This window comes from Macaca mulatta, chromosome 3 (genome assembly GCF_049350105.2).
Source record: "Macaca mulatta isolate MMU2019108-1 chromosome 3, T2T-MMU8v2.0, whole genome shotgun sequence".
Taxonomy (NCBI): domain Eukaryota; kingdom Metazoa; phylum Chordata; class Mammalia; order Primates; family Cercopithecidae; genus Macaca; species Macaca mulatta.
In genome coordinates, this window is record NC_133408.1 from 80651646 (window position 1) to 80665807 (window position 14162).

Genomic DNA, 14162 nt, shown 5'->3' on the forward strand with positions numbered 1-14162 from the left:
CTCTTTATTAAATTGGCTTTTTGAGCGTGGAGGACATCAACTACTGATGCCGGACGAGGCCATTCAATAAATCCTGAGCTGTTCTTAAACTTTTAAGGTCCAGGGCACCTCTTCTGCAGCAGCTCCCTGCAGCCTGAAGATGGAGGCTTCCTGCTGTGTCCTGAGACTGCTGTGCTGTGCGGAGGACACAGCCATGGGGCTGCTTCCTGGGACTGTCACGATGGAGACCCCCACCAAGGTGGCCAGACCCACTACGACCAGCTCCCAGTGAGTAACCCTGTGGTCGATTTCCCATTTTCCCACTTCTCCCAGAAGGTAAGGTGAAGGAGGTGTGGAGGCCAGCATCACTTCTCCATCCCCAGTCTGGAGCCATCCATGCCTAATCGTTGGTGATTTTAGTATCTTCGTTTTTTGCTTTAATTATCATTGCAGTTAAGTCCAGTGACTTTCAAGTTACGATGGTGTAAACGTAATTGGCCACTGTTTGCCATCAGGGACCCATGTCACTTGGTTGCCTTTATGTTTCCTATCAATCACATACTGAGACTGAGGCTTTGTCTGACTGTGTATATTTTTTGTTGTTGTTGTTTGTTTTTGACAGAGTCTCGCTCTGTCACCCAAGCTGGAGTGAAGTGGCACAATCTCAGCTCACTGCAACCTCCGCCTCCCGGGTTCAAGTAATTCTCCTGCCTCAGCCTCCTGAGTAGCTGGGACTATAGGCGCATGCCATCACACCTGGCTACTTTTTGTATTTTTAGTAGAGATGGGGTTTCACCATGTTGGCCAGACTGGTCTTGATCTCTTGACCTCGTGATCCACCCACCTCGGCTTCCCAAAGTGCTGAGATTACAGGCATGAGCCACTGTGCCTGGCTGGCTGTGTGTATTTTTTTTTTTTTGAGACAGAGTCTTGCTCTGTCACCCAGGCTGGAGTGCAGTGGTGCGATCTCAGCTCACTGCAAGCTCTGCCTTCCCGGTTTATGCCATTCTCTTGCGTCAACCTCCCAAGTAGCTGGGACTACAGGTGCCCACCACCACGCCCTGCTAATTTTTTGGATTTTTAGTAGAGATGGGGTTTCACCGTGTTAGCCAGGATGGTCTCAATCTCCTGACCCCGTGATCCACCCGCCTGTGTGTATTTTTAACAGGACATGCACAGCACACTGGGAGAGGGAAAAAAAAAAAACATGGGAGCATGAGAATTGGCCATTAAGATACTTAAGCCATTTCTACCTCCATGATCTTCCTTTTCCTGCTTTCTTTAATCTTGCGTTTATGCCACGTAATGGTACCAATACCGTATGCTTTACTCAAGACCAGCTTTTAATACATATATGATGATCACGAAAGTCCTGTGTGATTGGAAGCTGAGACGAGTATCCTAGACTATTCCCAACTCCCCAACCGATTTGCAGCACAAGGAGCTAGGGAGAAATGTAGAAAGAATGGCACCCACCCTCACGGGGAGCTTTTCGCAAAAACACAGGAAGTAGTGACTTGTGGGAGATACCATCTTTCATGTCCATTAAATCAGTGATGAGAGAAACTCTACCTTTTACTATTAGTAATGTAGCTAGAGCAGTGACTCCAAAATTTTTGCTGACCTCAGATTCAACTGGGGGCTTGCTGGCCCCACCCCAGTTTCTGACCCAGTGGGTCTGGGGTGGGTGAAGAATTCGCATGTCTCACAAGTGCTCAGGTGATGCTGATGCTGCTGGCCCTGGGACCCTGTTCTGAGAAACAGTGGAAGTGAAGCCTTTCATCAGGTTTCTCAGACTTGGCTTCTAGCTAGTTGGACCCAGCCCAGGCTGCTTGGCTTCTGCCTTCCCAACCCACCTGGCGGTGTGGTCCACTGTCATGAAATTTGAAGCCTCTCCCTTTCTCCCACAGCTCCCACAGCCTTCCACCCGGCACTCCTCGCACCCCCAGCTTCATGGCATTGCAGTCTGGTTCTGAGATCCTCTATCCTCCTACTCAGCATCCTCCTGTGGCCATCCTAGCTCAAAATTCTGATAACTCCATGAACTCTGTTCTCGATTGCTCCCTGGAAATGGAAGCTCGGGCACCTCCAAATCTGGGATTCCGTGTTCATATGGCTTCTGGAGCGGCTGTCTGTCTGATGACGGATTTGGGGGACAGCTCTGGGGTTGAAATGAGGCTACACAACATGTCTGAGGCAGTGGCGGTGACTGCCTACCACCAGTACTCAAAAGGTAAGGCGCACAGTGTCCTTTTCAGGAGCCTGGGAAGGAGATCCTGAGCTAGGAGACCCAAGAGGCAGTGTTGGGAATCGAAAGAAACCACATTCCATTTCTCTGGACTCAGCCAAGCTTCCTGGCTCTAAGAATAGTAGTTCAGTGGTGCACTGCGGATGTAGGTGGGTTTGTGCAATGTGTTTTGCACTGTGACCAACTCTACATACTTCATCGCATTTAATCTTTCCACCTGCCTTGTGAGGTAGGGGTGGTGAGGCTGAGGGATTTGTCCTGAGGTCCCAAAGCTAATGTACTGGCGCTTCATCCTACACAGAAGCAGAATTCTAAAAATAATAACTATTGAAAAATTACTCAAATTGTCCTTCAAGTACATGAACACACATATACACACACACAGTGTTGTATATGAATTCTTTTGCACTAAAATTTCCAACATTTTGTAGTCTCAACCAAAGTAAGAAAAAAATTCTTTACATTCCAGTGTTGGACCCATTCTATTCAGACAACTACTAAACCCCTAGAGATGATGATTGGGGGTGGAGGGTGAGTGGAGAGTTCTGATATTTTACCACTTATGGATCGGATTTAATTTTTTCTTTTTTTTTTTCTTTCATTATTTCTTCCTTTTTTTTTTTTTTTTCTGAGACAAAGTCTTGTTCTGTTGCCCAGGCTGGAGTGCAATGGCCCAATCTCAGCTCACTGCAATCTCCACCTCCTGGGTTCAAGGGATCCTCCCACCTCAGCCTCCCAAGTAGCTGGGATTACGGGTGTGCACCACCACGCCCAGCTAATTTTTTGTATTTTTAGTAGAGATGGGGTTTCACTCTGTTGGCCTAGGTGTTCTCAAACTCCTGACCTCAAGAGATCTGCCTGCGTAGGCCTCCCAAAGTGCTGGTGTGAGCTACTGCACCTTCACGCCCCCCTTTTTTTTTAAAAGTTACTTTTTGAACATGTACGTTCTCATGGTGTAAACTCCCACATTCTAGAAAGATATATAATAAAAAGTCCTTTTCTATTGACCCACAGTCAACTACTGCCTTCTACTTCTTATTTCTTTTATGTGTATAAGCAAATATAAATGTTGTTTCCCCTCCTTTCCACAAATGGAAGTATACCATGCACATGTCCCACTCCTTGCTCACTTAAATGCATATCCGTATCTAGACAGGCTCCCCTGTCTACACAGAAAGGGCTTCCCTGGTTTTTGGTGTAGTTGCTGAGTAGTCCATTAATTTAATGGACCAAATCTACTCAGCTATTTCTTTTTACGGGTGGACATTGAAATTGTTTCTGATCTTTCAATATTGCAAACAACATTGCAGTGAATAATTACATGTGTATGTCATTTAATGGAAAGGCAAGATTATTGCTTCAAATGCTATGTGCATCTGTAATTGATAGTTATTGCTAAATTGCTTTTGATTAGGACTCTTGTCCGGTTTACATTCCTGTGAACAATGTAGATATCAATATAATAGGTAAAAACAGTATCTTTCTGAAGTATTAAAATTTGCATTTTATTAGGTTCATCCTTGTCAGCTGCCAGTATATGACCATATTCAACCAAATAGAGCACTTTCACAGTTCCATCTAATATGGGGTTTCCATGAGCTCTTTTAGTTATTAAGAAAATTTGTCTGTTTAGTATACATTGCAAATTTTTATTTTTCAATTTGTCATTTGTGTTTTGGTTTTACTTACAGTTTTTTTTTCTTTTCATGTAGGAATTTTTAACTTTTATTAAGTATACTTTATCAACCCTTTATTTTATGGTTTCTGAGTTTTATGTCGTAGTTAGAAATTCTTTCCTTACTCTAAGTTTATGGAACAATTCTCTCATGGTTTCTCCTAGAGTTTTTATTATTCTGTCTTCTCATTTAAATACTGAATGCATTTGAATACATATCCTGGCATAAAGCCTGCATTGTAGATTCCATTTGACTGTTTCCTGAATGGCCACCCATTTGACTCAGCGTCATTTGCTGGAAGATTCGGTTGCCACACTGATGGGGCGTGCTCCCTCTACCTACGCTGGCCTCCTCTCTGCCCTCAGGTGGTTTGCTGGCATCCCTTGTCACTCATCTTCTCTAGCACGGCCACCCATTCGGCTCAGCGTCATTTGCTGGAATTCAGTTGCCACACTGATGGGGTGTGCTGCCTGTACCAACGCTGGGTTCATCTCTGCCCTCAGGCAATTTGCTGGTGGCTTCCCTTGTCACTCATCTTCTCTAGCATTATTCTTGCCATTTTTGCTTGTTTATTTTTCCACATGAACTTTAGACTCATACTGACTAGTATAAAAATATCTTATTGGTATTTTTATTTAAATCATGTGTTGATAAAGAATGAAACTAAGTAAAATTTTTGAATAGATTTGTTCTGAGCCAAATATGAGTGACCATGGCCTGAGGCACAGTCTCAAGAGGTCCTAAGAACTTGTGCCCAAGGTGGTCATGCTACAGCTTAGTTTTATACATTTTAGGGAGATGTAAGACATCAATCAATACATTTAAGATATACATTGGTTCTGTCCGGAAAGGTGGGACGGCTCAAAGATGGGGGTGGGAGGAGGCTTCCAGGTCATAGGTGGGTACAAAGATTTTCCGATTGGCAATTGGTTGAAAGAGTTAAGTTATTATCTAAAGACCTGGAATCAATAGAAAGGAGTGTCTGGGTGAAAATAAGGGGTGGTGAAGACCAAAGTTTTTATCATGCAGACAAAGCCTCCAGGTAGCAGCCTTCAGTAAGAATAGATTGTAAATGTTTCTTATCAGCCTTTACAGGGTGCCAGATTGAGTTAATTCTGTCCTGGATCAGGAAAAGATCTGGAAAGGTAAGGGAATTCTCTGCAGAACATAGATTTTCCCTGAACTCCTGGCCTCAAGTGATCCTACAGCCTCAGCTTCCCAAAGTGTTGGGATTATAGGCATTAACCACTGTGCCGGGCCTAAACATTTCTTTATATGGAATTTACATGTTTCTTGTATGATATTTTATTTTTTGCACTATTGTATTATAAAAGGAATATTTTTTCCCATTTTGTCCCCAAACTGGTTGTCATTGGTATATAGAAAAGCTGCTGCTCTTTGCTGTTGATTTGGGGTCCTCCTCTCTTCATAGGATGATTTCAAAGTGTCAAATATATTCTGGGTTAAAATAATTTGATTTTGGCCAGGCACGGTGGCTCACGCCTGTAATCCCAGCACTTTGGGAGGCCGAGGTAGGCGGATCACGAGGTCAGGAGATCGAGACCATCCTGGCTAACACAGTGAAACTCTACTAAAAAAGACAAAAAAATTAGCTGAGCGTGGTGGTGGGCGCCTGTAGTCCCAGCTACTCGGGAGGCTGAGGCAGGAGAATGGTGTGAACCCAGGAGTGGAGCTTGCAGTGACCCCAGATCACGCCACTGCACTCCAGCCTGGGCAATAGAGCAAGACTCTGTCTCAAAATAATAATAATAATAATAATAATAATAATAATAATACTTTGATTTCTTTCATGGTCTGCTATCTGTCATGTTGGTATCTTATTGCTACAGAAAGTCTGTTTTGTCATTCTTAAGGCCTCTATTTAAATGTTAATGCTGGTCAGTTGTGCCTGAATTCCAAAGGGAGGGAGGGTATTGTGGGGCATGTCTGAATGTCTGACCCTCCCTTCCCTTTATGGCCTGAACTCATTTTTCAGGTTAACTTGGGAATGCCCTTGGCCAGAAGGAGGGGTCCATTCAGTAGGCTGGAGGGCTTAGAATTTTATTTTTCGTTTACAAATGTTTAACATATAAATTAATTTATGTAGAGCCTTTATATTTAAGAGTCTCCCCCTGCATGAACTGCCCTGTTCCTGTCCATTTTTCTGTGCATCTTTCTTTAAAAGTATTTTAAACATTTCTGTTTTTTCTTTTCTTTTCTGTTTTAATAGAGACAGGAGTCTTACTGTATTGACCAGGCTGGTCTTGAACTCCTGGCCTCAAGTGACCCTACAGCCTCAGCCTCCCAAAGTGTTGGGATTACAGGCATGAACCACTGCGCCCAGCCTGAGCATTTCTTCATATAGAATTTACATGTTTCTTGTATGATATTTTATTTTTTGTACTATTGTATTGTAAAACGGATATTTTTTCCATTTTTTTCCCATTTTGTCCCCAAACTGGTTGTCATTCATATATAGAAAAGCTGCTGCTCTTTGCTGTTGATTTTAGGTCCTCTTCTCTTTCACTTAATTCTCGTGTTGTTTATAGTTATCTTGAAGTGTATTCTTTAGTGTTTTTCAGCTATGTAAACATATTAATTATGAATGGTGATGATCAACCTCTCATTTCCAGATTGACCCCTCCAGTTTCTTTCTCTTGTTTAATTACAATGGCTGATACTGCCAGAACAGTGTTAAATGAGATAGATGATGATGGGCATGTCAGTCTCAAGATCCTTCCAGTGTTTTTGAAATGCCTTTGCAGAATTATAAGTAATGAGAGATATCTAGCATGACTGATTCCATCTTGCTTCTAAATTCACAGACTAAATATTTTTCTTGCTTATTGTAATGCAGAGGCCAATATAACTATGAGAAGGATTTGGTTTATCATTAAACTTGGAGGCAAAGGAAACTGGCACCCTCCTTGTCTGAAGATTAAAGCCATATTCATAAGGCAGGGTTAAAATTATGACAGGGGTTTGGACTTTGCTAATGAGTAGGCATTAAACCATAACCTGCCATTGCTTAATCTGTGTTTCTATAGGTTGTCTATTGCCCCAGAGTCATGTAACTGAGGGTTGCAAAATGTGTAACTTTCCCAACTACTCCTATAGATAACATCACTATTGTGAAACCTAAAGATATGGTCTTTGAGATATTTTTTATATTTAACATTTAAGTAGATCAAGACACACTATCTAGTTCTAAGACTACCCCCTCACATCCCTGCCAAGGAACTAACTCAGCTGCACAAAGACAGTTTGAGATGCTCCTGTGATTTCTTCCCAATTGTTCAGCCAATCATTTGTTCCAGTTTCCCAGAACCCTGCTGGGAAAGTACTTTTTAAAAAGTACTTTTACAAAACCCCAGCCTCCATATTCTGGGGGAGACAGGTTTGAGAACTTTCTCCCTGTTCTCCTTGCTCGGCAGGCCTGTGATTAGTACATTCTTTGCTGCAACACCTGCTGGTCTCATTAGTCTTTTTTCAGGGCAGCGTGAAAGAAGAACCCATCAGGCTGTGACGTTTTTCCATTAAACTAGATACTAGATTTTTGACAGATATAATTCATCATGTAAAGAAAGTTTTCATCTTTTCCTCTCTTAATGAAGACTTAAAGAAAATAAGAGTTGTTGATTTTGTTAAATTCTCTCCAGCATCTGTGAAGCTGATTTTATAACATTTTTCTTTGCTTCTTTAGAATTCCAAATCTCATGTGTTATATTAGCCAATATCTTACTGACTCATTCTTGAATTCCTAGGGGTGGAAAACACTTGATTTTGATGAATTACTTTTTTTATTATGCTATTGCATTCAGTTTTCTAACATATTGTTCATAGTTCTTCCTCATAAATGGTGTTGGCATCTAGTCATTGATTTTATTTATTTATTTTTATTCCTTTTTTTCTTTTGCCAGAGTAGGCACAGATTTATTGAAGACAATTCACAGAGTGGGAGCAGGCTTGAGCAAGTGGCTGCTCAAGAGCCCCCTCAATTAGCATTGTTTTTTTTTTTTTAATTTATTTCCATAGGTTATTGGGGAACGGGTGGTGTTTGGTTACATGAGTAAGCTCTTCAGTGGTGATCTCTGAGATTTTGGTGCAACCATCACCTGAGCCGTATACACTGCACCCTATTAGTAGTCTTTTTATCTCTCACCCACTTCCCACCCTTTCCCCCTGAGTCCCCAAAGTCCATGTGTCATTCTTATTCCTTAGCATCCTCATAGCTTAGCTCCCACGTATGAGTGAGAACATATAATGTTTGGTTTTCCATTCCTAAGTTACTTCACTTAGAATAATAATCTCCAATCTCATCCAGGTCGCTGTGAATGCCATTACTTCATTCCTCTTATGGCTTAGTAGTATTTCATTTTACATATATATATATCACAGTTTCTTTATCCACTCATTGATTGATAGGTATTTGGGTTGGTTCCATGTTTTTACAATTGCAAATTGTGCTGCTATAAACATGCATGTGCAAGTATCTTTTTCATATAATGACTTCTTTTCCAATGGGTCGATACCCAGTAATGGGATGCTGGATCAAATGGTAGTTCTACTTTTAGTTCTTTAAGGAATCTCCACACTGTTTTCCATACTGGTTTACATTCCTACCAGCAGTATAGAAGTGTTCCCTGTTCACTGCATCCACACCAACATCTACTATTTTTTGATTTTTTGATTATAGCCATTGTTGCAGGAGTAAAGTGGTATCGCATTGCGGTTTTGATTTGCAGTTCCCTGATCATTAGTGATGTTGAGCATTTTTCATATGTTTGCTGACCATTTGTATATCTTTTTTTTTTTTTTTTTTTTTTTGAGAATTGTCTATTCATGTCCTTAGCCCACTTTTTGATGGGATTGTTGAATTGTTTGAATTCATTGTAGATACTGGATATTAGTCCTTTGTCAGATGTATAGATTGTGAAGATTTTTTCCCATTCTGTGGGTTGTCTGTTTACTCTGCTCAATGTTTCTTTTGCCATGCAAAATCTCTTTAGTTTAATTAACTCCCAGTGATTTACCTTTGTTGTTATTGCATTTGCTTTTGGGTTCTTGGTCATGAAATCCTTACCTAAGCCAATGTCTAGAAGGATTTCTCCAATGTTATCTTCTAGAATTTTTATAGTTTCAGGTCTTAGATTCAAGTCCTTAATCTATCTTGAGTTGATTTTTGTATAAGGTGAGAGATGAGGATCCAGTTTCATTCTCCTACATGTGGTTAGCCAATTATCCCAGCACCATTTGTTGAAAAGAGTGTCCTTTCCCCACTATGTTTTTGTTTGCTTTGTTGCAGATCAGTTGGCTGTAAGTGCTTGGGTTTATTTCTGGGATCACTATTCTGTTCCATTGGTCTATGTGCTTATTTTTATACCAGTACCATGCTGTTTTGGTGACTATGGCTTCATAATGTAATTTGAAGTCAGGTAATATGATGCCTCCAGATTTGTTCTTTTTGCTGTTAGTCTTGCTTTGGCTGTGCAGGCTCTTTTTTGGTTCCATATGAATTTTAGAATTGTTTTTTCTAATTCTGTGAAGATGGTGGTGGTATTTTGATGAGGATTCCATTGAATTTGTAGATTGCTTTTGGCAGTATAGTCATTTTCACAATATTGATTCTACCCATCCATGAGCATGGGATGTGTTTCCATTTGTTTGTGTCATCCATGATTTTTTTCAGCATTGTTTTGTAGTTTTCCTTGTAAATGTCTTTCACCTCCTTGGTTAGGTATATTCCTACGTGGTTTTTGTTTTTGTTTTTGTTTTTTGATTTTTGTTTTTTGTTTTGTGGTTTTTTTGCAGCTATTTTAAAAGGGGTTGAATTCTTGATTTGATTCTCAGCTTGATCTCTGTTGATGTATAGAAGACCTACTGATTTGTGTACATTAGTTATGTATCCAGAAACTTAACTGAATTCTTTTATCAGTTCTAGGTGCTTTTTGGATGATTCTTTAGGGTTTTCTAGATATATAATCATATCATCAGAAAACAGTGACAGTTTGAATTCCTCTTTACTGATTTGGATGCCCTTTATTCCTTTCTCTTGATTGCTCTGGCTAGGACTTCCAGTACTATGTTGAAGAGGAGTGGTGAGAGCAGACATCCTTGTTTTGTTCCAGTTCTCAGGGGGAATGCTTTCAACTTTTTCCCATTCGCTATTATGTTGGCTGTGGGTTTGTTATAGCCGGCTTTTATTATATTGAGGTATGTCCCTTGTATGCCAATTTTGCTCAGAGTTTTAATCATAAAGGGATGCTGGATTTTGTTGAATGCTTTTTCTGCATCTATTGAGATGACCACGTGATTTTTGTTTTTAATTCTGTTTATGTGGTGTATCACATTTATTGACTTGAGTATGTTAAACCATACCTGCATCCCTCATATGAAACCCACTTGATTATGGTGCATTATCTTTTTGATATGTTGGATTTGATTAGCTAGTATTTTAAGGATTTCAGCATCTATGTTCATCAGGGATATAGGTCTGTAGTTTTCTGTTTTGGTTATGTCATTTCCTGGTTTTGGTATTAGGGTGATACTGGCTTCATAAAATGATCTAGGGAGGGTTTCCTCTTTCTCTGTCTTGTGGAATGGTGTTAATAGGATTGGTACCAATTTTTTAAATGTCTGGTAGAATTCTTCTGTGAATTCGTCTGGAACTGGAGTTTTTTTGTTGGTAATTTTTAAATTACCATTTCAATCTCACTGCTTATTATTGGTCTGTTCATGGTATCTAATTATTTCCTGACTTAAGCTAGGAGGGTTATATCTTTCCAGGAATTTATCCATCTCTTCTAGGTTTTCTAGTTTATGTGTGTAAAGGTGTTCATTAAGTAGCCTTGAATGATCTTTTGTATTTCTGTGGTGTCAATTATAGTATCTCCTGTTTTGTTTCTTATTGAGCTTATTTGGATTTTCTCTCTTCTTTTTTTGGTTAATCTTGCTAGTGGTCTATCAATTTTATTTATTTTTTCAAAGAACCAGCTTTTTATTTTATTTATATTTTGTATTTTTTGTTTGTTTGTTTCAATTTCATTTAGTTCTGCTCTTGTCTTGGTTATTTACTTTCTTCTTCTGGGTTTGTCTTTGGTTTGTTCTTGTTTCTCCAGTTCCTTGAGGTATGACCTTAGATTATCTGTTTGTGCTCTTTCAGACTTTTTGATGTAGGCATTTAGGGCTATGAAATTTCCTCTTAGCACCACCTTTGCTGTGTCCCAGAGGTTTTGATATGTTGTGTCACTATTGTGGTTCAGTTTGAAGAATTTTAAAATTTCCATCTTTATTTCATTTTTGACCCAGTGACCACTCAGGAGCAGGTTATTCAACTTCTATGCATTTGCATGATTTTGAAGGTTCCTTTTGGAGTTGATTTCCAGTTTTTTTCCACTGTGGTTGAGAGAGTGCTTGATACAACTTCAATTTTCTTAAATTTGTTGAGGCTTGTTTTGTGGCCTATCATATGGTCTATCTTGGAGAAAGTTCCATGCACTATTGAATAGAATGTATATTCTGTGTATGTTGGATGGAATGTTCTGTACATATCTGTTAAGTCCATTTGTTCCAGGGTATAGTTTAAATCCATTTTTTTTTGTTGTTGTTGTTGACTTTGTCTTGATGACCTGTCTAGTTCTGTCAGTGGAGTATTGAAGTCCCCCACTATTATTGTGTTGCTGTCTGTCTCATTTCTTAGGTCTATTAGTAATTATTTTATCAATTTGGGATCTCCAGTGTTAGGAGCATATATGTTTAGGATTGTGATATTTTCCTGTTGGACAAGGCATTTTATCATTATATAATGTCCTTCTTTGTCTCTTTTAACTGCTGTTGCTTGAAAGTTTGTTTTGTTTGGTATGAGAATAGCTACTCCTGCTCGCTTTTGGTATTTGCTCACATGAAATGTCTTTTTCTACCACTTTGCCTTAAGTTTGTGCGAGTCCTTATGTGTTAAGCGAGTCTCTTGAAGGCAGCGGATAGTTGATTGGTGAATTCTTTTTTTTTTTTTCTTTTCTTTTTTAAAATTTAATCTTTTTTTAATTAATTAATTTATTTATTATTATTATACCTTAAGTTCTAGTATCCATTCTGCTATTCTGTATCCTTTAAGTGGAGCATTTAGGTCATTTATATTCAATGTTAGTATTCAGATGTGAGGTACCATTCCATTCATTATGCTATTTGTTGCCTGTATACCTTCGTTACTGGTTTTTTGTTTTTTAAATTGTAGTTTTGTTTTATAGGTCCTGTGAGATTTATGCTTTAAAGAGGTTCTGTTTTGATGTGTTTCCAGGACTTGTTTCAAGATTTGGAGCTCCTTTTAGCAGTTCTTGTAGTGGTAGCTTGGTAGTAGCAAATTCTGTCAGCATTTGTTTGTCTGAAAAAGACTGTATCTTTCCTTCATGTATGAAGCTTAGTTTTGCTAGATACAAAATTCTTGTCTGATAATTGTTTCGTTTGAAGAGACTGACCAAACTCTTCCAGCTTATAGGGTTTCTGCTGAGAAATCTGCTAATCTGATAGGTTTTCCTTTATAGGTTACCTGGTGCTTTTGTCTCACAGCTCTTAAGATTCTTTCCTTCATCTTAACTTTAGATAACTCGATGACAATGTGCCTAGGCAATGATCTTTTTGTGATGAATTTCCCAGGTATTCTTTGTGCTTCTTGTATTTGGATGTCTGGGTCTCACAAAGCTGGGGAAGTCTATTCCCCTCATTTATTGCCCCAAATATGTTTTCCAAACTTAGATTTCTCTTCTTCCTCAGGAACACCAATTATTCTTAGGTTTGGTCATTTAACATAATCCCAGACTTCTTGGAGGCTTAGTTCTTATTTTCTCACTCTTTTTTCTTTGTCTTTGTTGGATTGGGTTAATTCAAAGACCTTGTCTTTGAGCTCTGAATTTCTTTCTTTTACTTGTTCAATTCTATTGCTGAGACTTTTCAGAGCATTTTGCATTTCTATAAGTGTGTCCATTGTTTCCTGAAGTTCTGATTTTTTTTATTTATGCTATCTATTTCCTGGAGTATTTCTCCCTTCACTTCTTGTATCATTTTTTGGATTTCCTTACACTGGGCTTTGCCTTTTTCTGGTGCCTCCCTGATAATAACTAACCTCCTGTATTCTTTTTAAGGTAAATTGGGGGTTTCTTCTTGATTTGAGTTCCTTGCTGGTGAGCTAGTGTGATTTTTTGGAGGTGTTTAAGAACCTTGTTTTGTCCTATTACCAGAGTTGGTTTTCTAGTTCCTTCTTATTTGGGTAGGCTCTGTCAGAGGGAAGGTCTAGGGCTGAAGGCTGTTGTTCAGATTCTTTTGTCCTGTGGGTTGTTCCCTTGATGTAGTACTCTCCCCCTTTTCCTATGGATGTGGCTTCCTGAGAACTGAGCTGTAGTAATTATCGCTCTTCTGGTTCTAGCCACCCAGCCAGTCTACCAGGTTCCAGGCTGGTACTGGGGGTTGTCTGCACAGAGTACTGTGATACGAACCATTTGTGAGCTTCTCAGTCATGTATACCAGCACAGTATTTGGGGTGTCTCCTGGGTCCTGCAGGAGCAATCCACTTACTTCAGGGAGTCTGTGGGTCCTCTCAGCTTTCCTGATTTATTCCTGCAGTCATTCTGGAGCAAAAATTCACTACGCGAGCCTCCACACACTGCTCTGTCCATCCAAGTTGGAGCTGCAATCTAGTCCTTCCTCCCGTCCACTGTGATCCCCCCTTCATTTATTTATTTATTTATAAAAAGTGGACTAAGACATCTAAATCTTAGAACCCAAATTCCAATTAATGAATAGGTCAACCCTAGAAAGAACTCAGAAGGTAACAGCAAGACCTATGATTCTGAATGCCAAAATCCTTAAAGGCATTTGCAAATGCATTTGAAAAATAGTCCAGTTTTCCTGTTGCCTCATTACGGCTTTTCTCCTCAATGACAGGTAGGTAGATAGGTACTGGATCACCTTCAAATGGCTGGTGCAGAACAATTTCTAGCCATTGATTTTTGTGCAATAGTTTTGGTCTTTGATATCAGTGCTGTGTGAAAGTTTTCTTTGTCTTTTATTTGTCCTGAAACAGTTTGAATAGCATCGGAAATATATATTCTATTTCGGAGAATTTCCTTTTTAACCCTCTGGGACTAGTACTTCCTTCTTACTGCTGTTGGAGTAGCTCATTGACACCTTCCTCTATTTCTTCTATGGAAATTCATCTGTTAAGAATTTCCGTTTCTCCACTAGTTATTTCTTTCAAGTTATTTTTT

The 14162-nt window shown here is 39.4% G+C and overlaps 1 protein-coding gene across 1 annotated transcript in view; it reads left to right on the forward strand.

Annotated features, from left to right (window-relative positions):
* Nucleotides 1–14162, forward strand: part of PKD1L1 (polycystin 1 like 1, transient receptor potential channel interacting) — a 189582-nt gene that overhangs the window by 16558 nt on the left and 158862 nt on the right. Inside the window, 2 exon segments of the mRNA XM_077998175.1 lie at nt 98–315; nt 1890–2219. Coding sequence (XP_077854301.1) covers nt 98–315; nt 1890–2219 — 548 coding nt within the window.